The sequence below is a fragment of the Triticum urartu genome, chromosome 7A (genome assembly GCF_056163025.1).
Source record: "Triticum urartu cultivar PI428250 chromosome 7A, HENAU_Tu73, whole genome shotgun sequence".
NCBI classification, from domain to species: Eukaryota; Viridiplantae; Streptophyta; class Magnoliopsida; order Poales; family Poaceae; genus Triticum; species Triticum urartu.
In genome coordinates, this window is record NC_141879.1 from 467,005,458 (window position 1) to 467,032,910 (window position 27,453).

The 27,453-nt window shown below is 45.1% G+C and overlaps 1 protein-coding gene and 1 long non-coding RNA gene across 16 annotated transcripts; both read right to left on the bottom strand.

Moving 5' to 3' along the window:
- Positions 1-8,659: 8,659 nt before the first annotated feature.
- Positions 8,660-9,128, bottom strand: LOC147959980 (uncharacterized). Its single transcript, XR_015609938.1, has 2 exons — positions 8,975-9,128; positions 8,660-8,937 (listed from the first exon to the last, which is right to left on the bottom strand). It is a non-coding gene; the product is annotated as an uncharacterized LOC147959980 (long non-coding RNA).
- Positions 9,129-9,272: 144 nt separating this feature from the next.
- LOC125526027 (uncharacterized) lies at positions 9,273-15,519 on the bottom strand. Of its 15 annotated transcripts, none has more exons than XM_087532918.1 (9): positions 15,176-15,519; positions 14,895-15,089; positions 14,775-14,816; positions 14,336-14,382; positions 13,957-14,173; positions 12,732-12,861; positions 12,611-12,646; positions 12,094-12,211; positions 9,273-9,757 (listed from the first exon to the last, which is right to left on the bottom strand). In XM_087532918.1, the coding sequence occupies exons 1-5, from the start codon at positions 15,231-15,233 to the stop codon at positions 14,126-14,128; spliced, it is 390 nt and encodes a 129-aa protein (XP_087389044.1). In that variant the 5' UTR covers positions 15,234-15,519; the 3' UTR covers positions 9,273-9,757; positions 12,094-12,211; positions 12,611-12,646; positions 12,732-12,861; positions 13,957-14,125. The 15 variants fall into 15 exon arrangements, with proteins under 15 accessions (XP_087389044.1, XP_087389048.1, XP_087389043.1 ...); XM_087532922.1 differs by having other exon boundaries at positions 12,611-12,649; XM_087532917.1 differs by adding exons at positions 13,412-13,449; positions 13,547-13,664 and having other exon boundaries at positions 12,094-12,861.
- Positions 15,520-27,453: the final 11,934 nt, after the last annotated feature.

Genomic DNA, 27,453 nt, shown 5'->3' on the forward strand with positions numbered 1-27,453 from the left:
TGGCGTCGTGTTGTTAATCGCAGAATGGTGCCATTATTGTTTTGCTTGCCATTTGCAAACCGTGCATCCGATTCCGGTGATCTTTATATCGATTTCGACCGAAATCAACTCATCTTTCCAGCGGCACTCTTGGTTTGCCAAGTTGAGGCCTGGTTCAATCTTTTCCTTCTGGATCACGCATATGCATTGCATATCACATCCCGCATATCATGCCATATTTTTGCATCATGTCGCTTGTGCATTGCACCATGGTTGATTGTGTTTCCCTTGCTTGTGTTCTTGCCTTGGGTTAGAGCCGGGAGACGAGTACGTGATCGAGGAACCCGTTGAGTACGCTTTCGAGGAGCAAGCTTATGTCAACTCGGAGAACTTTGCAGGCAAGATGACCATACCCTCGAAATCACTTCTATCTTTGCTTGATAGTTGCTCGCTCTATTGCTATGCCTATGCCTCGATACCTACCACATGCTTTATCATGCCTCCCATATTGCCATGTCATACCTCTAACCCATGTTGTCCTAGCAAACCGTTGTTTGGCTATGTTACCGCTTTGCTCAGCCCCTCTTATAGCGCTGCTAGTTGCAGGTGAAGATTGGAGTTTGTTCCTTGTTGGAACATGTTTATTGTTGGGATATCATTATTATATCTTGTTTACTTTAATGCACCTATATATTTGGTAAAGGGTGGAAGGCTCGGCCTTATGCCTGGTGTTTTGTTCCACTCTTGTCGCCCTATAGTTTCCGTCATACCGGTGTTATGTTCCTTGATTTTGCGTTCCTTACGCGGTTGGGTTATAATGGGAACCCCTTGACAGTTCGCCTTGAATAAAACTCCTCCAGCAAGGCCCAACCTTGGTTTTACCATTTGCCACCTAAGCCTTTTTCCCTTGGGTTCCGCGGACTCAAGGGTCATCTTTATTTTAACCCCCCCCCCCCCGGGCCAGTGCTCCTCTGGGTGTTGGTCCGAAACTGGCAACATGCGGGGCCACCTCGGGGCAACTTGAGGTTTGGTTTTACTCGTAGCTTGACCTATCCGGTGTGCCCTGAGAACGAGATACGTGCGACTCCTATCGAGATTTGTCGGCACATCGGGCGGCTTTGCTGGTCTTGTTTTACCATTGTCGAAATGTCTTGTAACCGGGATTCCGAGTCTGATCGGGTCGTCCTGGGAGAAGGAATATCCTTCGTTGACCGTGAGAGCTTGTGATGGGGTAAGTTGGGACAACCCTGCAGGGTTTTGAACTGTCGAAAGTCGTGCCCGTGGTTATGGGCAGATGGGAATTTGTTAATGTCCGGTTGTAGAGAACCTGAAACTTAACTTAATTAAAAATGAATCAACAGCGTGTGTAGCCGTGATGGTCTCTTTTCAGCGGAGTCCGGGAAGAGAACACGGTCTCGTGTTACGCTTGAACGTAAGTAGTTCTAGGATCACTTCTTGATCATAGACTCTCGACCGTGCTTTGCCTTCTCTTCTCGCTCTCATTTGCGTAAGTTAGCCACCATATATGCTAGTGCTTGCTGCAGCTCCACCTCATACCTTTTCCCTACCCATGAGCTTAAATAGTCTTGATCGCGAGTGTGTGAGATTGCTGAGTCCCCGTGACTCATAGATTACTTCCAAAACCAAATGCAGGTGCCGATGATACAATTCCAGGGGTTGCGACTGAACTCAAGTGGGAGTTCGACGAGGACTCAGGACGTTACTACGTTTCCTTTCCAGACGATCAGTAGTGGAGCCCAGTTGGGGCGATCAGGGATCTTATGCGTTTGGGGTTGTCTTTATTTTGGTTCCGTGGTCGGACCTTGATTATATCTGGATGATGTAATGCTATATTTATGTATTGTGTGAAGTGGCGATTGTAAGCCAACTATGTACCTCTTTCTTATTCAGTACATGGGATGTGTAAAGATTACCCCTCTTGCGACATGCCTACAATGCGGTTATGCCTCTAAGTCGTGCTCCGACACGTGGGAGATATAGCCGCATAGTGGGTGTTACAAGTTGGTAATCAGAGCCTTCCCCGACTTAGGAGCCCCCTGCTTGATCGAATCGCTGGTGTTGTTGAGTCTAGAAAAATGTTTTGAGTCTTTCAGGATTATATATATCGGAGAGTAGGATTCTTTTTACTCCTCAGTCCCTTCGTCGCTCTGGTGAGGCATCCTAACGTAGAGTTTTGACTCTTCTCTTCTCAAATTTCACTAAAAAAATTTAGGATCACGCGGGTATCTTGGAATCGTTTCGATGGTTTTGTGATGAGAACATTGTTCTTGGTGCCTCCTGACATTTAGGGGTTGTGGCAGTGTTCTGGAGAGTTGAGCTCCGAGGTGTTGTCGTCACAATTTTATCGTTGCAGTTCTGAAATACCTGAGTTCGCCGACATCAAAAATCTCCTTTATGCAGTTGTTGGTGAGATAACCTCGATGCCACCCAGTACTGGGACGGGAGTTCGGGAGTATTGCCATAACTCGTATAACGGATGCTTTTCGAAGGTTGAGGTAAACGATTTCCGAAGGTTTCTTGGTTATGTGTTGAAGGATGGATACAGCTGGATGTAGGATTTGCTAGTTTTGGGTGAGATATTATGCTTCCCCTGTATCCCCAACACCTAATTGCATAATCGGAAAGTTTCGGGAGTTTCATAGGTGGGAATTCATGTAGCTCTAGTATTTCTTCCCGCAGATATTTGGTTTGTGATTGGGTAATCCTTACCAAGTATTTGTTCATGTCTGTACCTTGTTGTTTTATTCATCTACCTCCATCTAAGTGGCTTCTAAATTTATGGAAGTGTGATCATTTATTTTGGAATTCATTCGTTCATTCTTGTTCGAATGTTAAGGCTATATGTTGCAATTTCGATCCATTTGATTCAGCTTGAATATATATCTTTCAAGATGCTAACGAATGTCATCCTCTTTAGGATGGCTCCTCCAACGCGTCAGAATCCGGAACCTCCGCCACCACCTCCACCTCCGGAGGCATGGAAAGCTGTGATGGCCGCTACCAACGCCAACACGCAGTTGATTATGCAACTCTTGCAAGAGCGCAACCAAGGAAATCAAGGCAATGGCAACAATCAAACTCAGTTTGCTACCCTCAACCAGTTCCTCGCAAACCAGCCGAAGTCTTTCAGCAACTGTGTCGAGGCCACAGACGCTGATGATTCGCTCATGGATATCTGCAAACATTTTGAGAGTAGCAACGTCAGGCCTGAGGACTTTGTCAAGTTTGCTTCGTTCCAACTCAAAGACCAAGCTGCTGAGTGGTATCAACAATACAAAGATTCCAGAGGAGGTCGTGTGATTACTTGGGATGATTTTCGCCAAGACTTCAAAGCTCACCACATTCCTCAGAGTGTTGTTGAGAGTAAGCGTGAGGAGTTCCGCAATCTGAAGCAAGGCAGCTTATCTGTTTACCAATACAACATCCTATTCTAGAGGCTCGCTCGCTTCGCCAAACAAGACGTCCCTGATGAGAAGAGCATGATTTATCAGTTCAGAGGTGGCCTCAGAGAAGATCTGCAACTAGCTCTTGTGCTTTTTGAGCCAAAAAAGTATGATGAATTCTACAACATGGCACTGAAACAAGAAGCTACTCAGATCAAGTGCATCTAAGAAGAGAGTCAGGGATGCAACTCCTACTTCAACTCAAGTGGCAGCTAAGCAGCAAAAGTACTGGTTGCCTCCTCCTCCTCCGTTCTGCCAGACTTATCAGCAGAAGAGCAAAGGTGGCAATGGATCTTCCCACCCACCCAACCCAGGCTTTCAGGATAAAACTTTGTCTCATGCTCCAAGGTCAAGTGCTCCGTATCACCGGCCGCTCTCAGAGGTTACGTGCAACAAGTGTCAGCAGAAGGGTCACTATGCAAACAAATGCTTCAACCAGAGGCGTCTTCCACCTACTCCTCCTATGAGATCTGCCAGCAATGTAGTGGTCAAGCATAATCCCAAGCATGCTAAGGTCAACTTGATGAACGCAGCTCAGGCAGAGGACTCTTCAGAAGTGATCATGGGTAACCTTCTAGTTAACTCTATTCCTGCAAGAGTTCTTTTTCATACTAGTGTTTCGCATTGTTTTATTTCAAGACCATTTTTTTGCCAAACATGACTTCAATACTTCACTTTTGGCTAAACCCATGGCTGTCATTTCTCCGTGTAAACATTTGAACTCTAGCATGATAGCTCCTGATGTGTCAATCGAGATGGGCGACTACAAATTTCTGTCCTCTCCAATTGTTCTTGGTGACTTGGATATTGACCTTATTCTCGGAATGGACTGGCTTTCTAAGCACAAGGCTCAACTGGATTGTGCTGACAGGCAGATTCAATTGACACATTCGTTTGAGGATGTGATCGTCTTTGCCACTCGTGATGATACCATTCCACTGTTTTCTCTCAATGAGAAGGGCGAGTTGAATGCCATCTCTCAAATTCCAGTCATTTGTGAATATCAAGATGTTTTTCCAGAAGGGCTTCCAGGAATGCCTCCTCACTGGCCAGTTGAATTCGTCATTGATCTCGAGCCTGACACGGAACCTGTTTGCAAGCGTCCTTACATGCTTGGACCTGAAGAGTTGAAGGAGCTGAAGAAACAACTCGATATACAAGAGCGTGTGGGTCTCATCCGACCAAGTTCTTCTCCATGGGGTTGTGGTGTTCTTTTTGTCAAGAAGAAGGATGGAACGGACCGACTTTGTGTCCACTACCGTCCATTGAACAAGAAGACCATAAAGAACAAGTACCCACTTCCCAACATCAATGAGCTATTTGAACAACTCAAAGGTGCTCAAGTATTCTCCAAGCTTGACCTCTGTATGGGCTATCATCAGATTCGCATTCGTGAACAAGACATCCCCAAGACAGCATTCAGAACAAGCTATGGTTCTTATGAATACACTGTCATGTCTTTCGGCATTGTCAACGCTCCTCCAACATTCTCTCGCATGATGAACTTCATCTTCAACCCCTACAAAAATGACTTCGTCTTGGTCTATCTCAATGACATTTTGGTCTTTCCCAAGAACAAAGAGGATCATGCCAAGCACTTGAGGTTGGTGCTGGACAAACTAAGAGAACATCAGTTCTACGCGAAGTTTTCAAAGTGCGAGTTTTGGCTCGATGAGGTTCTCTACCTTGGGCATATCATCTCCGCCAAGGGCATAGCTATTAATCCTGAGAAGGTGTCTGCAATTGTGAATTGGGAACCGCCTCAGAATGTGAAGCAACTCCGCAGCTTCCTTGGGCTCGCAAGCTATTGTCAAAGGTTCATTGAGAATTTCTCAAAGATCGTGAAGCCTCTTTCCAACCTTCTCCAGAAGCATGTGAAGTATGTCTGGACGCCCTCAAAGAGAAGTTAGTCACAGCTCCAGTTCTGACTCCTCCTGATGAATCCAAACCATTCGAGGTTTTCTGTGATGCTTCCTTGCAAGGTCTCGGTGCTGTGTTGATGCAAGAGAAGAAAGTTGTGGCCTATACCTCTCGCTAGTTGAAGCCCAACGAAAAAAATTACCCCACTCATGACCTCGAGTTGGCGGAAGTTGTCCATGCTCTTTTAACATGGAGACATCTCTTGTTGGGAAGAAAAGTGGACACCTTCACTGATCATAAGAGTCTCAAATACATCTTCACTCAGCCCAACCTCAACCTCAGGCAGACTCGTTGGGTCGAAATGATTCAAGAGTATAATCCGAGTATTGAATATACTCCAGGCAAGGCCAATGTCATCGCTGACGCTTTGAGCAGGAAAGCTTACTGCAACAGTTTGATTCTCAAGCCCTACCAACCGGATCTTTGTGAAGCTTTCCACAAACTTAATCTCCAAGTTGTTCCTCAAGGATTCCTTGCCAACCTCCAAGTCTCTCCTACTTTGGAAGATCAGATTCGTGAGGCTCAACTTCTTGATGCCATGGTGAAGAAGGTGAAGATTGGGATTGCCAAAAGCCATCCCAAGTACAAGTGTTATCGCCTTGATGACAAAGATACTCTTTTCTTCGAGGATCGCATTGTTGTTCCTAAGGGTGACCTTCGTAAAGTCATTATGAACGAGGCTCACAATTCACTCCTGTCTATTCATCCTGGAAGTACAAAGATGTACCATGACCTCAAGTAGTCATATTGGTGGACTCGAATGAAGCGCGAGATTGCTCAGTTCGTGAAGGAATGTGATGTCTTCAGAAGAGTGAAAGCAGAACACCAACGACCAGCTGGTCTCCTCCAACCTCTTGCCATTCCAGAATGGAAGTTTGATCATATTGAGACGGACTTCGTGACTGGATTTCCCAAGTCCAAGCGTGGCAATGATGCTATCTTCGTTGTCATCGACAAGCTCACGAAAGTGGCTTATTTTCTTCCTATCAAAGAATCGATCACATCAGCTCGGTTGGCAGAGCTATATACCTCCAGGATTGTCTCTTTGCACGGCATTCCGCAGTTGATATCTTCAGATCATGGAAGCATCTTTACTTCTAAGTTCTGGGATTCCTTCCAGAAGGCTATGGGCACCAACATTCGCTTCAGCACAGCCTTTCATCCTCAAACTAGTGGACAAGTCGAGCGAGTAAATCAAATTCTTGAAGATATGCTCAGGGCATGTGTCATCTCTTTCGATATGAAGTGGTAAGATTGTCTTCCATATGCCGAGTTCTCCTACAACAACAGCTTCCAAGTGAGTTCGGGCAAGGCCCCATTCGAGATTCTCTATGGCAGAAAGTGTCGTACTTCTCTTAACTGGTCAGAGACTGGTGAACGCCAACTTCTTGGCAATGACTTGATCATAGAGGCTGAAGAAATGTGCAAAGTCATTCGTGAAAATCTCAAAGCCGCGCAATCGCGTCATAAGAATTACTATAATAGCAAGCATCGTGACTTGGCTTTCGAGATCGGAGACCATGTCTACCTCCGCATCTCTCCAATGAAAGGTACTCGTCGCTTCAGTATCAAAGGGAAGCTTGCCCCTAGATACGTGGGTCCCTTCAAGATCATTGGCAAAAGAGGCGATCTCGCCTATCAACTTGAGCTTCCATCCAACTTTGCAAACATGCACGACGTGTTTCACGTGTCTCAGCTCTGCAAGTGTTTTCAAGACTCCTGACCGCACCATCAACTTCGAAGAGATTGATCTCCAAGAAGACTTGTCTTATCATGAGCATCGCGTTGCTATTCTTGAAGAAACTGAACGCAAGACTCGCAACAAGTCTATCAAATTCCTGAAAGTGAAGTGGTCACATCATTCCGACCAAGAAGCAACCTGGGAACACGAGGACCACCTTCGTCCTGAATATCCGGAGTTTTTCCAGTCCTAGATCTCGGGACGAGATCCTTTCGTAGTGGTGGAGTGTTGTAACGCCCCGTATGTAACTTGCCATATTTGTATTCCAACTCTTGCCATTTTCAGCACTAAGTTATGATATTCCTTCGTGATTGGGTTTTGTCTCCATTTTGCATTTTGTCCATGTCATGCATCTCATATCATGTCATGATGTGCATCGCATTGGCATACGTGTTCGTCTCAGGCATCCGAGCATTTTCGCCGTTGTCCATTTTGCATTCCGGCACTCCTATGTCCTCCGGCGTCCCCCTTTTGCCTCTTTTCGTGTGCGGGTGTTAAACGTTCTCGGATTGGTCCGAGATTTGCCAAGCAGCCTTGGTTCACTACCGGTAGACCGCCTGTCAAGTTTCGTGCCATTTGGAGTTCGTTTGATACTCCAACGGTTAACCAAGGAACCGTAAAGGCCTCGTGTGTGTTGCAGCCCAACACCCCTCCAAAGTGGCCCAAAACCCATCCAAACCCCCTCCATCCTCTCGGTCGTTCGATCACGGTCGCGTGGCTGAAAACCGCACCTAATTTGGACTCTCCTAGCTCCCTCTACCTATAAATATATGCCCCCCTCTGAAAATCCCAGGTCCAAACCCTAGCCCCGCTCCTCCCGCGCCGCCGGACACGTTCGCCCACCGCCGCCCGGCCAACCGCAGGTTGCCACGTGGCCCCTGCCACCGCCCGCCGCCGCCGGCCCGCCCGAGCCCGGGCCGGGCCCCCCCCAAGCCCGCACGCGCCGCCCCGCTCCCCCGCGCACCCCGCCGCCCGAAATCGCCGCCTCCGCCCGCGTCCCGCTTCGGCGACCGGACGTCGCCGCGGATCCCGCGCCGCACCGGCCGGTGCCGCCACCTCGCCGCCTCGCTCCTCTTCGGCTCCGGCCAGATCCGGTCGAGGAGCGACCGGATTCGGCGACCCTGAGCCCGGCCGCCGCCTTCCCCGCTGCTCCGGCCGGTTCTCCGGCAAGCTCGCGCCGCCACCTCGACCCGCGTGCCCCGAAACCCTAGATCCAATTTCGGAGGTGATTTTTTTGTCTAAGTCCTTTTCCTGATAAATTGTATGCCATCTTCATCATGTCGCATCTCATCACCATAGCTCTGTTTTGCGCGTGTGAGATATCAAATTGTTCATTAGGATGTCCTCTTCATTTCATTCCACTAGATGACTCGTTGCGCCAATGGCGCAAAGGCCGAAAGGGTGGCAAGTATTGTGAGAATATTTAGACACCCAAGTCGAAAACCAAATGTGGCCAACACTCCTGCATCCTCTGCTTGGAAGCCGTCTTTTCTCACCGGATCTAACATAGGTACATGATTCTTCAAGAGCAAATTCAAAGAAAAAATAAAGCATAGAAGGCTTTAAGTTGTACTATTGAGACCATACCACCATATCCTCATTTAGTTTCTTCCGGAATCTAAAGGTCTAAGAGGATGGTACATGTGAGAAACTGTGAGTCCACAACAAAGAACTAAACTAACTTCCAAACAAACATTTCAAGTTTGGAAGCCACAAAGAAGTAGCCCAGATCTCTCATTGTAGTGCAGGTACATGTCCTTAATCCTGCATCTCTCATTGTAGTGCAGGTACATGTCCTTAATCATGCATCCACAGCCCATAATTTTTCAACACCTAAATCCATGAACCACAGCCCATAATTTTTCAACACCTAAATCCATGAAATCCAACCGAAGGAAATCATGGCAGAAACATGCGCCGTGGCTTACGTCTCCGAGAAGGACTTCTTGGCATTCTTGTGCAGGTTGGACACAACAATCCTCGCTACGAGCTGCAGAAGAACCACACAGGCACCTTCCTTCACCTTGCCCTTGGGGAGGAGGGGGTAACACTTGCAACGCCGCGACAAGGCTTTGTGAACGCCGCCAGCGAGAGCGTTGGATGCCGCCTTTTCTCACCGGATCTAACATAGATACATGATTCTTCAAGAGCAAATTTCAGAGAAAATATAAAGCATGGAAGGCTTTAAGTTATACTATTGAGACCATACCACCATATCTTCATTTAGTTTCTTTGGAAATCTAAAGGTCTAAGAGGATGGTACATGTAAGAAGCTGTGAGTCCACGACAAAAAACTAAACTAATTTCCAAACAAATATTTCAAGTTTGAAAGCCACAAAGAAGCGGCCTAGATCTCTCGTTGTAGTGCAGGTACATGTCCTTAATCCTGCATCCACAGCCCATAATTTTTCAACACCTAAATCCATGAAATCCAACCGAAGGAAATCATGGCAGAAACATGCGTCGTGGCTTACATCTCCGAGAAGGACTTCTTGGCATTCTTGTGCAGGTTGGACACAGCAATCCTCGCTGCGAGCTGCAGAAGAACCACACAGGCACCTTCCTTCACCTTGCCCTTGGGGAGGAGGGGGGCAACACTTGTAGCGCCGTGACAAGCCTTGCTCCGAGTGTAATCATCAGCATTCTTAGATACCTAAACAAACAATCAAAAAAGAACAGGCTATGAGCAATCAAAAAAGAGGAATTATACAGCCTCAAAAAAATATACGCATGAAATAATATTATTCATTTGACAATTAGTCCCAAACTGAGATATGACCCAGCCGCTTCTCTAGGAGTGCCCATACGATCTGAGTTTAAATTTCAACAATATTTTTCCATCCCATATAGCACACAGCATTTACGTATGCGTCTCGGAAAGGAAAGAAGCTTAAATCCCAGTCCCAATACGGTCAAAACTACATTGAGATACATTTCGTCAATGAATCACAGAAGTGTAAGGCATTAAATTATAAAGACTATATCCCTCCTTCCCCACCAAAATGTGGCCACATTCAGGCTTTGTCATTTATAGGATATATATATATATCATAAATACAACTTCTAGTACAGAAAATCAACAATTTATTAATTTTCCCTCTCAAACAAATTTTCCACCCTTATCTAGAAGGTGAGCGGCACATACAGGTTTCCACATATATGTTTACGAACAACTTTGGCAATACATGATTCTGGATATAACGATGAAGCCAGGCTAAACATTACACCCTCTGTACAGAACTATAAGAGTGTTTAGATCACTAAAGTAGTGATCTAAACGCTCTTATATTTCTTTAGGGAGGGAGTACTTTCTTGTTAGTCAGTTACACATGGAGATGGAATGAGGTCTTCTTTATATGATATAGTACACTAAATTTGTTTCTAAAACAACTAATTTATTATGTTAATCCTCAAATTTATGTTGGAACAACAATTGATCTGCTGATAAAGTAGGATATTGTAATTGACAAAGTAAATTGATTGCTAAGGGCCCAAGTTTTCATGTGGTGTCTAAATACACATGGTCAATAGTTCATTGCCGAGTAGCACCTTTGACAAACTTGTCAGTTGATTGGATAGAGTTTGTTTCTCGCTCCATCTGGCAACTTACAGTGATGACTGAGAAGAACTCCTGGATTTGGAGGTTGATTAGGAAATGAAGATAAACCAGTTCTTACCATTGTTCCCTAATGCATGGAAGTTGTTGAAAATCAATTATGCGCTCTCTATGTAACTGCTTTTACTTTTGGTGGTGTATACTGAACTGGGTTGAGCTATTGCACATTCATCAGTAATTTTGTTGTTTTTTGACAATCAGATCGTCCCACATAAGTGCAAGTATACTGTGTTGTCTACAAAGGTTGAAATGCGCCTTGCAAAAGCTGAGCCAGTAACTTGGACATCATTGGATTATACTGGTAAACCAAAGGCTCCTCAAAAGATAAATGTACCAGGTAATTCCTTGAGGGCTGAATGCGAGCAAAATTGTTGACTTGTCTAGTGATAACTCTTGCTGTGATTGAGCTTTTGTATGGATTACTACTCCCTCTGTAAATTGTGTTCTACAATTTTTTCTTATGAAAGATAATCACTGAAAATATTTTAAACCAGAGCAAATTTACGGCATGTTCCTGACAAGATAGTCAACAAGAATATGGTGATTTCTGTACTTAGTGAGAAAGATACTTTCATGCACACTGAGGGTAACAGATCTATAAGAAAATTATCTAAAATGCTGGTTGGTGCTGACTCCTAAGCTTGCAGAATGGCTACTATTTTAGTCCCAGGCCGTTTATGTAGCTTTCAAGCTGGCAGAATGGCTACTAAGGTAGTTTTAAGCCTGAACCGTGTATGTGATGCTGGGTTCTTAGATGAAAAGCATACCAGTTCTATACAAAATCTGAGTTCTGGGTTAGTGTTATATTGCATTGTCTTCCATTTGTCACTGAAACATTCCATGTATTCCTTGTTTTGCAGTTGAATCAGCCCAGAGGCCATCTTATCCGTCATCAAAATCCAAAAAGGACTGGGATAAGCTTGAAGCTGAAGTGAAAAAACAGGTTTGTGTGTGTGTGCCCTCAACTAAATTTTAGACCATTTGAAGATCACAACCAAATTTACTTTCTTAGAAACACCACCATGTAAAACACAGTAAGCATTCAATACGAAGTTGTGCTCTTACATTGATATGCCCAGGATTAGATCTCCTTAAACCTTACTTTACAATGATACATCTCTGGGATATGAAACGGACAATCCTACTGAACATAATCGTCATGTTTGTGGAAAAGATAAAAGGACTATACCTAACTAATGCATGATGTTTATTAAACAATTAGCACCCGAATGCAAACCTAAGGGCCTCTGCATAGCATGATAAGGAATAAGGATATTAAATGTTCAATCTAATTCTTTTGCTATAAATAATGCCTCAAAGTAATACTATAAGAAAGGAACAAAATAGGGAGAGATGGGGTACCATGCTCTCACCTACAATAATTTCGTTCCATATATGGGTTTTCCCTAGTACTGATCAAACCATCTTTAAATAGCAGGTGCCGAACGCCAATTTTTGTTCAACACGCCAAGAGTAACCCAACAAATACACCTGCAAGCAATAAAAGATGGGTTAAAAGTTCACCCATCTAAGCAGGTATCCAACAAAAATCAGAAAAAAAGATATAGGATGGTCTAATTCCTTCAGGATATCGGCGAACCAGATTAGAGCAGATTGACAGGAGTATCAATACGTCAGAACTAAACATAGTAAAGTAAAAAATAAAAATACTTTATCAGCACATTCTTTGTACCAAATAATTGCATAAGGTCATCGAATTACGCTGGTTTAAACGGGGCACATGGTTCAAAGTCAGAAATGGGAGGGGATGCTCCTGGCTACTAAAGCAGACATAATTACTAAAACCAAACATTAAGCATACCGAAATAAGTTCTGTTTTCAATAGAATTCGTGAGATTATTCCAACAATATGGATCATTAGTAAATTACCAGTATCATGTATCCCTCGGCTTCCTCTGCAAACACCTGCTAAAGAAGAGTAGAGAGGTACCAGGTAGCTTACTTTTTGCAAGAGACACACAAGCAAGTGTGAAGCTGCACAAGAAGATACCTTAGAGAAGCCGTCAATGGAGCTAGTCTGAGCGAGCCAAAGAAGTGCGTGACCTTCCGGCGGCCATCATACGGGTCGGGGTCCTCCTCACGGCAGCGAATCCTCGTGGCGCCGTTATCGCCTGCTAGGCCTGGGGTGCAAAAAAGTTAGGGCGGTGGAAAAGAAGGGCGATGCTGCAGCAGACGACGAGACTGGGTCTAAATATTAATTCCAGTAGGCCTTCATAAACCTCTCCCCACCAAACTTCCTTCCGTGTGTATATTCATAATGAGAAGCTACAACTACTACTTACTGCACACATTTCCCCCAAAGCACTAACCCGAACATGTACTGCGGTGCACCGAAAACAGGGGACACACATGTTTCCCCAAGCAGCAAGCAGAAAGCAAATCAGCAGGGTAAACATATGCAAACAAGAACATGCAGCAAGAAGCAATCAAGCAGGACAATTAGAGGCTTAGAGCACATCTAAACTTGCTGACTAATGACACACACGTCAAACAACCTGGACAGGAAGGGAAACAAGAGCATCGTCACAGAAGAGCAGTTTTGGTACTACAAGCCATATTGCTACAAAACTATAGCTATTGCTGTTAACCAATTCAAACATGGACTAGATGAATTCAGTGGACCACAACTGCACAGTAATAAATATGTCAGCTATGGAAAACCTACCCTACCTGGAGGCCCCTTTGCACCACCGATATGGATTTCAACACTCCACATAGGAGTGAAAACAAACCAGGGAAGACCAAATTAGATATTGCAGAATAAATATCATGCGATATCTGAAGAATCAAGCTTAAGATGAGTACTTGCAAGATTCTTTCAGAATAATTATTGATGATCCTTTTCTGCCAATAACACATCCCATTTTTCCAGGAGGCACATCCTAGAGCGAAAGGATATCCACCTCAGGAACACAAGCTTCAGCTTCAATGTCATCCGTCAACAATGTTTAATCGATTTTGTTCTATAAGTTGAATATATCAAAACTTCATAAAATGAACTAAAGACTGCAAAGAAAATAGATCCATTGTGATTCCATATTAGTAGTTCTTATATGACGATTCTGCACCTACAAGGCTACAATGCTGAACCATAAAGCAAACCCCAATCATTAGGTTACAAATTTATGATTTATACCTGGAGAACCAAAAGTAAAACAGATTTGGCCATACAGTAACCTTCCTAGATTTGAAAGGAAAGGGAGTAAAAAACTGACCAGGGACAGTTAGAAGAGGCGGCCAATCTGCCTGCTGGTTGTCATTTATGCAAAAACACCTACAGTATAGCTCACTTCGTACTGCCAGACGCCATGAAGATACTTTGCTCAACTTCTCCATCATTTTCTCATGTATATTGAGAAGGAAGCGCACATCATCTGTTGCTGCTCAAATCATCACTTCAGACAAGGGCCTATTTTTCCAGAAATTTGGGTCCTAAAAATCCATCAAATTACAATAAATTTTTAGTTTCAAGAAAATATTGCGGCACAATGGAAATCGTGTGCCGGGCCATTATCTGGGAAGTCCACAAGACTTCAGGCCTGGAGAAAATAATATTCTAAATAAGAGCTCTATAATTTTCTTCACAATGCTAACCTGCCTTAGACGGGTACGGACTTCTTCCTTTTCAGGATATGGCATTCCTACACAAAGAATTACAACAGTATCACACCACACAATCAATCAAATGCAAAGCACAAAAGAAATTGAGGTTCAATCCTTCATAGATTTAGTAAACATCTCCATGGTGTTTAGAGCAGAACGACTATTTGGCATGGTGTTTTACAGAAGCAACAAACTGCTAGCAAGAGTAATGGAACCACAATACAGTACTTCCATATTTACTGGATTTGCTATAGAGCACCATGAATCTTGTATAGCACGCAATATACATTTTAACGCAAACCCATTATGTGAACTGGATTCTAGTTCTCGGCAATTTGGAAGAAAATGCAGCCTACTGAGAACCCAAACACCTTAAGTTCAGTCAAGTCAAGCATTTGATCGAACAGGAGAGGAGCAAGAAAGACCATACCTCCCCAGGTAGCAAGCCGAACGATGAACAACCAGGACAACCCTACATAAAGAAGAGAAAGAGAAGTGAGAACATGAGGGGTGGATGGAATCAGCCATAGTCAGAATTAAGCCCTCCCACCGGGATTCCAGATGCACTCCCAAGTCTTGACCTGCGACACGGTGGTCCTCGCGCCAACGCTCCCGCTGCCAGGTTCCTGCACTACCGGCACCAATGCTCCCGCTGCCAGGCTCCTACACTCACTGGCGCTCGTCGCTGCCTGCATCGCTCGAGCCACCAGCAGGATGGCTTTGCGCGAGATGCAGGAGAGGGTACCTGTGAGAGAGAGAGAGAGAGAGAGAGCGCAGGGGTCAGCCGCAGCTCGGCGAGAGGAGGAGGCGCAGAGACGGTCGGGTCCCTACCTCCCTTCCTCCTCTCAGCCACCCATGGCTCTCCAGCACCAGTTGCAGCCTCCTCCATCTCCGTGGCGTCGGCGGACGTATTTGCCTCTCCAACTCCAGATCGTGAAATTTGGAGGAAACGAGGAGATGAGAGGAGAGGTGGCGGCCGAGAGTGGTTGTGCCGAAATCCATGGGCTGAGGGATGTGGCGGCTAGTGAGAGGGCGCGCCGGAGTAGGGGGAGATGAGTGGCGGGGAAGGACAGGGCGGTGGCGACGGCGAGCAAGAGGGTGATGGAGAGGAGGAGGAGGAGGCCAGGGGGGTCGGGGGGACGCGAGTTAGGTCGCTCTCGCACGGGGCGGGCGACGGCTAGGGTTTCTCCATTGCAGCGGTGAGTTTTATATATCTGGATGTGAAATTACTAAAATGCCCTCGGCGGGGCACGGATTTTACAGGCGGTGGCAGGAATACTGTTCATAGTAGCATTTAAAGGCGACGTGGCCACCTTCTTTGTGACTACCACTTTTTGAGGGTTTATATGTCCAATTGCACCATGCTTATTGGAGTCCATCTTGATGCCTAAAATGTTGTTGCAAGAGTGCTATAGAATGTTAGTTTCTGTTTCTTAAAAGATTATGGACATTTGTCATTTTTGCCATGATTAATGTGTGCCTCCTATGAACTTGAGCCCTACATGTGTTTTGGGCTATGCCATGCCATCTTTCCATGGGTGTATGCCATGTATTTTTGTGATCAATGTGGTGACTAGAACAAGCATGCAAAGTAGCTCTCGTGATGTTACTGATTTCAGGGACTTAGAATTCTTCAAAGCCATTTCCCTGATGTTATTTTATGCCATGTATTCATGTTGCTACAGAGTGATCCATGCCTCTTTTGAGCATGTTCAGTAAGGATGATTTTGAGATATTGTTATGTTCTATTCATCCATGTCTTTGTTTGCAATTATGGTGTACCCTAGCATGACTCAATCTTTCTCTACTTTTGCTATAAAATGTTCCTGGCAGATTGTTTACATGTTATTCAATTTTGCCAAGGTTGTTGTAGTTGATCCATGCATGCTATGAGGTTGTTCTTGCCATGCTTAGCTTCTTGATCATGTCTTGTTGCTGGGTGTATGCTTAGTTTGTCATGCAATGCCTTGTGGTGAGTGCATCGAGCTCGCAAACATGCCTACGTAACTCTGTTTTTGCCATGTCCGGTCTTCTGCTAAGTCTGAATCTGTTAACGAAACTTGCTATGTTTACATGGGTGCCATCATATTTATTGATCCCTTTTGGCTTATGGCCAGTAAGGGACTTTTGTTATATGCTTTGAGTGGATTCATGCAATGCCTTGTGTTGCTATGTTCTGATCCCGTAGCATGTTGTTATCTTGCTCTAAACATTGCTTCCTGATATTAAATTCCTGACATGTTATTTTCACCAACTTTGTGATGCTGTTATCTTTTGCACTTTTGCCATGCTTGTTTGAACCTGCTATTGTGTGAATTAGCCGTAGCTCAGTGTTCATCTTTTGTCAAGCATCTTGAGTGGATCACTGCCATGTGCTTTGTTGCTATGTTAGAGTGCATTAGCTTAGTTTCTTGTTACATCCTGGATGGCATCGTGTTGTTAATCGCAGAATGGTGCCATTATTGTTTTGCTTGCCATTTGCAAACCGTGCATCCGATTCCGGTGATCTCTATATCGATTTCGACCGAAATCAACTCATCTTTCCAGCGGCACTCTTGGTTTGCCAAGTTGAGTCTTGGTTCAATCTTTTCCTTCCGGAGCACGCATATGCATTGCATATCACATCCCGCATATCATGCCATGTTTTTGCATCATGTCGCTTGCGCGTTGCACCATGGTTGATTGTGTTTCCCTTGCTTGTGTTCTTGCCTTGGGTTAGAGCCGGGAGACGAGTACGTGATCGAGGAACCCGTTGAGTACGCTTTCGAGGAGCAAGCTTACGTCAACGCGGAGAACTTTGCAGGCAAGATGACCATACCCTCGAAATCACTTCTATCTTTGCTTGCTAGTTGCTCGCTCTATTGCTATGCCTATGCCTCGATACCTACCACATGCTTTATCATGCCTCCCATATTGCCATGTCATACCTCTAACCCACCTTGTCCTAGCAAACCGTTGTTTGGCTATGTTACCGCTTTGCTCAGCCCCTCTTATAGCGTTGCTAGTTGCAGGTGAAGATTGGAGTTTGTTCCTTGTTGGAACATGTTTATTGTTGGGATATCATTATTATATCTTGTTTACTTTAATGCACCTATACACTTGGTAAAGGGTGGAAGGCTCGGCCTTATGCCTGGTGTTTTGTTCCACTCTTGCCGCCCTAGTTTCCGTCATACCGATGTTATGTTCCTTGATTTTGCATTTCTTACGCGGTTGGATTATAATGGGAGTCCCTTGACAGTTCGCCTTGAATAAAACTCCTCCAGCAAGGCCCGACCTTGGTTTTACCATTTGCCACCTAAGCCTTTTTTCCTTGGGTTCCGCAGACTCAAGGGTCATCTTTATTTTAACCCCCCCCCCTGGCCAGTGCTCCTCTGGGTGTTGGTCCAAAACGGGCAACCTTCGGGGCCACCTTGGGGCAACTTGAGGTTTGGTTTTACTCGTAGCTTGACCTGTCCGGTGTGCCCCGAGAATGAGATACGTGCGACTCCTATCGGGATTTGCCGGCACATCGGGCGGCTTTGTTGTTCTTGTTTTACCATTGTCGAAATGTCTTGTAACCAGGATTTCGAGTCTGATCGGGTCGTCCTGGGAGAAGGAATATCCTTCGTTGACCGTGAGATCTTGTGATGGGCTAAGTTGGGACACCCCTACAGGGTTCTGAACTTTTGAAAACCGTGCCCGCGGTTATGGGCAGATGGGAATTTGTTAATGTCCGGTTGTAGAGAACCTGAAACTTAACTTAATTAAAAATGAATCAACAGCGTGTGTAACCGTGATGGTCTCTTTTCGGCGTAGTCCAGGAAAAGAACACGGTCTCGTGTTATGCTTGAACGTAAGTAGTTCTAGGATCACTTCTTGATCATAGACTCTCAACCGTGCTTTGCCTTCTCTTTTCACTCTCATTTGCGTAAGTTAGCCACCATATATGCTAGTGCTTGCTGCAGCTCCACCTCATACCTTTTCCCTATCCATAAGCTTAAATAGTCTTGATCGCGAGTGTGTGAGATTGCTGAGTCCCAGTGACTCACAGATTACTTCCAAAACCAGATGCAGGTGCCGATGATACCATTCCAGGGGATGCGACTGAACTCAAGTGGGAATTCGACGAGGACTCAGGACGTTACTATGTTTCCTTTCCAGACGATCAGTAGTGGAGCCCAGTTGGGGCGATCGGGGATCTTATGCATTTGGGGTTGTCTTTATTTTGGTTCCGTAGTCGGACCTTGATTGTATCTGGATGATGTAATGCTATATTTATGTATTGTGTGAAGTGGCGATTGTAAGCCAACTCTGTACCTCTTTCTTATTCAGTACATGGGATGTGTAAAGATTACCCCTCTTGCGACATGCCTACAATGCGGTTATGCCTCTAAGTCGTGCTCCGACACGTGGGAGATATAGCCGCATCGTGGGTGTTACAGAGCGGCATCAACATGCCGTGGTAAAAAATTGCCCCGTTTGGGGCAGGTTTGGGTATATGCTTCTCACAAACCAGAGCTTCTCACAAGAAGCATCATGGTTTCGGTAGGGAACGTCCCACCTTTGGGGACGAAACGATATCCACTGCCTCTTATTGCTTTCAAAAAATTTCTCGTGTCAGAATTGAACAACAGGAGTGTTGTGTCAATTTTTGTGATTTTTTGGGGTTCATTTGGACATTATTATGCATTAACTGAGTTTTCAATGCATTTATGTGCATAATTTAAATTTGAACTACATGCACATGCTCCAGTGAATATAAATTGGTTGAAAAATCAAATATGTGTCCTTGAGTGCATGCTTTGGTCCCATGCAAGAAATGGGAACGAATTTCAAACACCAGGGCATTGTTGATTGCCGACAAAACATTGAGATGCCTGGTTTTTAAATTCTAGTAAATCCAAAACTAGTCTGAAATTCATGAAACTTGTCATGCTATCCTGAAATGGCACCCGACATGTTGTGGTATTTTTCATGTCCATTTTGAGGGAAGGTGCACTCAAATAATGACAGCCAACAAAGGCATTTTGAAAAATAGCGGCCACTTTAATATCTCAAACATTTGTATAATTCAAACCATGTGCGTTCTGTTAACCATTCACGTGACGCCACGTGTCTTGGTTTTAATGGCTGTAGGAGGTGTCGTGCAAACAGCTGATTGACCTTGACTAAACGGGAGGCGTGCGAGCGCCGTCCAGTGCGCAGGCTAACCGAGAGGCGTGCAAGCTGTCCTCGAATGCGCAGGCTCACGGGGAAGCGTGCGAGATGTACGCTGCGCAGGCTCACTGGGAAGCGAGCCCTTTGACTTCCATGGCCGCCCGACTTGCTTGCATCCTCTCCATTAATGGCGCCCAAGCCACAGTTTAATTCGCTTTTTAAATATAAAACAATCATCGCAAACATTTTATTTAGAACACCAGTATGCAAACAAACAACTTCCCCAAGAAGCCAAATGAAAATGTGCCGAGCAGGATTTCTGCTGCTCTTGATCACAAACGTTTTAGATAGAACACCCGTACGCAAAGTGAGAGCAGCGCAGGATTTGTGCATCCCTTCAACGCAAACGGTTGTTTTGGATGACCCGTGTGCAACCACGTACAAACAATTTGGTAAGATTTGTCAATCCTTATAACACTGCGATTTGTCAACATATGAAGGTAAAAATCACTAGCAGTATCTAATTTTTGCAACTAAAATTCAGTAATTAAGAATAGATTTCATTCATAGATTAGGCAGTCGTTCTTAATTTATACAAACTGTTCAACTCGACAGCTGAACCGACCAAACTTCTCCCCAATTGTTGCCAACCATGTACTGAAATAGCTATTCAACTATATATATTAGCTAATTTTAAGTACATTGTATAGTTCCACCACATCTATAGTCAGATGAACTGAACAAAATAGCCTCTAATTACTACTACTACTACTACTACTACTACTGCGGAGGGGCTTTGTACTACTTCCGGCTGCCTCTCCTCTACTGAGCGCGCTCAGTAAGGGGCAGAGGAGGAGGAGCCTACCGACGTGCTGGGCAACCGCAATATGGTGCCTGCCGCTGTTGCAGCTTCAGCAACGCTCACCTCGAAAGCCCTCTTCCGGTCCAGACGACTCCTCTCGAAGCGGTGGTTCTCGTCGTAGATCTCCTGATTCCTTGCCTCTGAGGCGGCGTGTGCCGCGGCCACGGCGGCGGTAAGGCTCTTTGCGTGCTCGACGAGGCGCTCCTCCTCCTCCCGCAGGAACTCGGTGTAGCGCGCAAGGTCGCTAACGCACGTGGAGGCATCCACCTCCGCCTCTCGCCTTCGGGCGGCGGTGGCGGAGCGGGTGATGACCCCGACAGTCAATGGTGGGCTGGCGGCCATGGCGACCGATGATGGGGTGGCAGCCACGACCACCACCTCCCACCTTCGGGCCGTGGTGGCGAAGCGGGTGGTGGCCACAGTGGCCGGTAGTGGGATGGAGGCCACGACGGCACCTCCCGCCTTCGGGCCACGACGGCGGAGCGCGCGATGGTCCTGGCTTTCGACGGTGGTGTGGCGGCAACGGCGGCCGGCAACAGCTGCCGACGGGCACCAGCGGTGGAGCATGTGGTGGGTGTTCCGCGCACACCCAACAGGGACGCCACACGCACTACACTACGCCGGGGATTGCACCGCCGCCGCGGTGTAGCCTCCCAGCTGGAGCTGTCCTCTGATGACGGCGGAGTAGGTGAGCGAGGACAATGGACTGGTGCCATTGGCGATTGTGGGAGAAGGAGACGAGATAAGCTACAGGGAGGGAGGGGAAAATGTGATGCGGGACTCGCCGACCGTGAGGGTTTACATTGCAGGGCGGTAAGCATTGGGATTTTGGGGGATTTCATAGAGTCGTTCGGGAACCTGCGAAGTTGCGCGGGAACGGGCTCACCGACGATTCATTGCCACCACCGTTTGGACAAAAGAACACCCCCGTGCGCTGCGCAAGCTTGCGCTATAACCCATCTACGGCAGCGGGGTGACAAGACATGCGAGAGGAGCATGAAAGTCCATGTACACATACGGTTAATAAAAAAATGTTTGCGATTTAATTACCTACTATACCACCATCCTGGTTTATAAGTATGATTTAACTAATAAAATATGAATGGATGTCGCGAAAGATTATATAGTTGGATTTATATTTGAACATAGTTTCCAATTATACAATTTTTAAACATGCATTAACATTTTGTTGGTTAAATTTGATGGCAAATTATGGCACAAAATATAAAGGAGACTATAGACTAGACAGAGGTGGTAGCACACGGCCGCTCTCTACGCAGCGACGCAACTATCGGCCGGCTTGTAGGTCACCATTTCCTGCCTGTTCAACTGCTTTATGCGTGTGGTTGCTTACGGTTCAGGTGTAGCGATCCGACCTCAAACGGTCAAATATCTGTGTATAAGTGTTATCCCTGGATCAGTAATGCTGACACACATATTACTTGAAGAATTTATAACAGAGTTCAATCACACAATTATTACATCGAATGTCTCAAAGAGAGTACTTATTTCAATAATATGGTTGAAGGCCATCTAATTAAGATAACAACAGAAGCTTCGAAGGTAAAATGAGTCCATTAACTCCAACGGCATAGCTAAGTGCACGACAATGACCTAGCGCACCTTACTCTTCATCTGAAAACTCTACAACATAATACGTTGCAGCTTGTGTAGGTCAACACATGGAATATGCTGGCAAGATAACACTATAGAGCAATGAACAAGTAACAACTATAACTATATGCATATATGGCCGGTGGAGGCTCTATGGTTATCATTTGCATAAAGCTAGTTTTTTCCTACAACAAAGGAATATATTTTATTTAACTACAGAGTTGGTTGAAAAACATTGAGAATGGTAACCCCATCTCAATCCCAAAATCAAAAATCATTAACCCAATAAGTTAATTAAGTAGAGTGATGACATCAACATAGTAATTCAATCACCAGATACTCAAGATGTCCATAACTGGGGACACGACTAACCATGATTAGTTTATACACTCGGCAGAGGTATGCGCATTTTTTCCCACAAGACTCGATCTCCTCCGTTGTATTTCTCACACTGCATGATGTTTGAGAAACAGATGACCAAGACACGGTCTTTCCGAAGAGGTCCCCTTAACCGATAGATGGGCCGGTACACCTACAATCCCCTACATCTGCTAGCCCATCATGGAAAGGATTCCCACAACTTACTCAACCATGCCAGAGCCCATAATGGCTTGTGGCTGCACACGGAAGTTTTCAGCTTGAATAACATAATGATCCCTTTGAGCTAGGTGGCGAACCATAGGAAAAATCACACGGATACCCCAGGATTCTCCTTTGGACAGCACTGGATTTCCCCAAGTGCCCACAAACCAATCCATCCAGATGTGTGTTAAAGTAGCCACCTTAAGTAAAACCCTTAGTTCAGAATAATACTCACAACTGTCCTGAATCACTCAAACCAAACCACGTGTACGAGCATAGCAATGTATAATAAGCGTAACGTAGTAACTCCCAAGGTTTGAAATAAAAGGGCAATAGGTACTACCTCAACAACTACTTTCCAAAACCCACATGTTAAACAGATCCTTCTCATGCAATGTTTGAGGATTGAGACTAATGCATAAAAACTGGGTAATAAGGGATATGATCAAAGTGTTACTTGCCTTGCTGACGATCTGAAAACCCTAGTGACTCGTCGTAGCACGCTTCGCACTCTGGAAACTCTATCATGAACAAACAATATCATACATAAGAAATCAAGCATAAGATGAAAGAGTAAAACTCAAACTAAAAGATCCAAACTGAAATTTCAACTAAAGAGCTTCGATTTGCAAAAAGAATCAACCAAATCGGAGCTACGAAACTCAAACTACGACCAAAAGAAGTTTGAAACCAAACCTGCTTGCAACCAAATTTTAAATTTTCAAAACCATGTTCAAGTTCGTTATCTGTAAAGAGGGAAACAAGACGAAGATTTTGGCGTTGGTTTCTCTGGATTTGGACGAGCAAGCAAAAAGTTGCGAGGTTTGAAGATCAGGGACTGATCTATGATAAAATTAATCGCGGATAGGTCCCTGGCTAAAAATAAAATAAAATAAAAACCCTAACGAACGAATGTTCGCTATGAAACCCTAATGAACGAAAACGTTCGCTATAGAGTAATAACGGACGATCGTCCGCAATTTAGATCTAACCGAAAAACCGGAAGATAAACCAGGGAAACCGGGATCGGTTTTACCGGTTCGGCGGCGGCGGCGGCCAACGACGGCGGGAGCAGCTCCGACGAATAGCTGCAGCGGCGGGCGGCGGTGCGGTGGCACGAGCGAGGCGCGGCAGCGGCGGCGGGCGGCGCACAACAGCGGTGGCGGGCGGCGCTGGCGGCGGGCGGCGATGGTGTGGGGTGTGCGGCAGCCGGGCAAACTGAGGAGGAGGCGCTGGGGGTCGGCGGCTTATAAGGGTGAGGGGGCTGCCTTGCAGGAGGGGGCGGCCATGAGGAGTCCGAGCTGGACTCCTCGGCGTCCGTGTGGCAGCGCAGGAGTAAGGCGGCGGTGCCTGGCGGGCCGACCTGCTCGGCTGGGCTTCGGCCCAGTCAGGCGGGAAACTTTTTTTAAAAAAAAATCTCCCGAAGTAAATCCTAATAAATTAAAAACATCTAAAAATACCAGAAACAATTTTCACCGTCTAAACCAATTATTTAGAACAAAGTGAACATTTTTCTCGCCTAAAAATGCAATTTTCAAAGAAGCATATTTTTCTAAATTCAAATAAAATAGCAAATAAAATCCAAATAAAATTTTAATTTGATTTTAAAATTTTCTTCTCCAATATTACTTTCTTTTGATGAATTCATATTATCTTCTCTCTTTTATTTTTAATATTGGAAATAATTGGAGAGAAAAATATTAAAATCAAAATGATCCCCTTTTCAAATTTGATAAAATTCAAATATGAAAATATATGAAATCCCCAACTCTCTCCTTGGGTCCTTGAGTTGCTTAAGATTTGTAGGATCACAACCAAAACTGAAAAATAAAGATGATATGCATATGATGACCTATGTATAACATCCAAATTGAAAATTGGGATGTTACATCAGGCGCCCTGTAACACCCTCGATGCGACTATATCTCCCACGTGTCGAGGCACGACTTAGAGGCATAATCGCATTGAAGGCATATGTCGCAAGTTAGGCAATCTTCACAACATCCCATGTAATATAAATCATAAAGGGGAGATAACATAGTTGGCTTACACTCGCCACGTCAATCAAGTACATAATTAACATTACATCATCCAAACACTCATGGCCCGACTACGGCGCCAAAATAAAAGAGAACCCAACATGCGATACGGTCCCGATCACCCCCAACTGGGCACCACTACTGATCATCAGGAAATGAAACATAGTAACGTTGAGAGTCTTCGTCGAACTCCCACTTGAGCTCAAACGCGTCTCCTGGAGCGGAATCATCAGGCCCTGCATCTGGTGTAATAGTAATCTGTGAGCCACAGGGACTCAGCAATCTCGCACCCTCGCGATCAAGACTATTTAAGCTTATAGGTATGGCAAGGTAAAATATGTGGAGCTGCAGCAAGCGACTAGCAAAAATATGGTGGCTAACTTATTCGCAAAAGAGAGCGAGAAGAGGAGGCAAAGCGCGAGCGAGAAACTAGAGAGCAACCTGCGCAAACATTACTCCAACACCGTGTCCACTTCCCGGACTCCGCCGAGAAGAGGCCATCACGGTAACACTCTCGGTTGATTCATTTTAATTAAGTTAAGGTTCAAGTTATCTACAACCAGACATTAACAAATTCCCATCTGCCCATAACCGCGGGCACGACTTTCGAAAGTTCACATCCCTGCAGGGGAGTCCCAACTTAGCCCATGACAAGCTCTCACGGTCAAGGAAGGAATAGACCTCCTCCCAAGACGTTCTGATCAGACTCGGTATCTCGGTTCTTCAAGACACTTCGACAGGTTAAAACAAGACCAGCAACACCGCCCGAATGTGCCGACAAATCCCGATAGGAGCTGCACATATCTCTTTCTCAGGGCACACTCAGATTGTCCTAGGTACGGGTAGGCCAGCCCAGAGTTGCCCCTGGTGGCCACCGGTAGCTGACAGGTGGACCAACACTCAGAGGAGCACTGGCCCGGTGGGGGGTTAAAATAAGATGACCCTCGGGCTCTGGAAACCCAAGGGAAAAAGAGGCTAGGTGGCAAATGGTAAAACCAAGGTTGGGCATTGCTGGAAAAGCTTTAATCAAGGCGAACTATCAAGGGGTTCCCATTATAACCCAACCGCGCAAGGAACGTAAAATCCGGGAACATAACACCGATATGACGGAAACTAGGGCGGCAAGAGTGGAACAAAACACTAGGCGAGAGGCCGAGCCTTCCACCCTTTACCAAGTATATAGATGCATTAAGATAACATGGCAATATAATGATATCCCAACAAGTAAAATAATGTTCCAACAAGGAACGGTATTCAATCTTCACCTACAACTAGCAACGCTATAAGAGGGGCTGAGCAAAGCGGTAACATAGCCAATCAACGGTTTGCTAGGACATGGTGGGTTAGAGGTTTGACATGGCAATTTGGGAGGCTTGAAAGCAAATGGTAGGCATCGTAGCATTGGCATAGCAAAAGAGCGAGCAAACTAGCATAGCAAAGATAGTAGTGATTTCGAGGGTATGATCATCTTACCTGCACAATTGTCAGCGTTGACTGGATCCTCGAAAGCAAACTCAACGGGCTCCTCATTAGCGAACTCGTCTCCCAGCTCTACCCAAACAAGGCAAACAAGCAACAAGGACACAAATCAACCATGTGCAAGGAACAAACAAAATGATGCAAAGATGGTATGCTATGCGGGATGCGATGCGGGATGCAAAATGCAATATATGACAGGGAATGCATGAACCTGGCCTCAACTTGGAAATCCAAGTGTTCCACTGGAAAGATGAGATGAAATCGCATGAAAAAGATATAAAGAACGCCAGAATCGGAGTTACGGTTTGGAAATGGCAAGCGATTCAAATATGACACCGGTCTACGATTTACAGCAAGTAGCCATCTAAATGCAACAAGATGAACATGCTACAACACCCAAACATGACAACAAAATACATGGAAGGGATGCATACAAGATGCTTAACAAAAGTCTAGCACTAAGCTACGGCCAAATCATCCATTAACAGGTTCAAACAAGCATGGCAAAAATGCATATGACAAACAGATCTCAGACTTAGTGAAATTAACACTTGTCTGGAATTTAAGATCAGGTAGCACTCTTCGGAGCATCAAAACTATATGCTACAGGACCTGAACATGGCAAAGTAAAGTATGGCATGGAGCTACTCAAAGATCTTAACAAAAGTCCCTTAGTGACTTTGAGCCAAAAGGGATCAGGAAATACAATTGCAAGCATGCGAACATAGCAAAAACACAATCAGTTTTCAGACTTAGTGAAAACTGACACATGCTGAAACATAACTCAAGTCGGCATGTTCACGAGCTCGATGCACTCACTACGGAGCAAGTCATGAAAATCTAAGCATACATCCATCAAGAATACACAAAATGCAAGCTAGACAAGGCAAGAAGAATAGCGTAGCATGCACAGATCAACTACAACATCATCGGCAAAATTGCAAACAAGTTGACAATCTGCCCAGATTCACAAAGTAGCAAAAGTAGAGCTCGATTGACTCAAGCTAGGGTGCTCCATAATTGCAAACAAAGACATGGATGGATAGAGCACTACAATAATAACAAAACATCATTACTGATCATCCTCAAAAGAGGCACGGATCACTAGTAAACAACATGAACATATGGCATCATGAGATAAACAACTCAAGGACTTAGTGGAAATGCTAAGTCCCTGAAATCAGCATTATCAAGTGCCTCACTTGGCAAGCTTGTACTAGTCACCACACACATCACAAAAATACATGGGTTGCACCTCTGGAAAGATGACAAAACCCTTAACAAAACATATGTAGAACTCATGGCATATCATGCACACAATAATCATGGCAAAAATGACAAAAAGCTAAATGGAGCAGCAGATCTGACAATAATCTCAAGTAGCCCTCTTCTAACAG

What these genes read in the sequence shown, in the direction of transcription:
- LOC125526027 (XM_087532920.1), bottom strand. Translation starts at nt 15,233, where the DNA reads ATGGAGGAGGCTGCAACTGGTGCTGGAGAGCCATGGGTGGCTGAGAGG. An exon ending in GGCTGAGAGGAGGAAGGGAG is followed by an intron (nt 15,090 to 15,175) that starts GTAGGGACCCGA and finishes TCTCTCTCACAG; the next exon opens with GTACCCTCTCCTGCATCTCG. An exon ending in GGAGTGCATCTGGAATCCCG is followed by an intron (nt 14,817 to 14,894) that starts GTGGGAGGGCTT and finishes TTCTTTATGTAG; the next exon opens with GGTTGTCCTGGTTGTTCATC.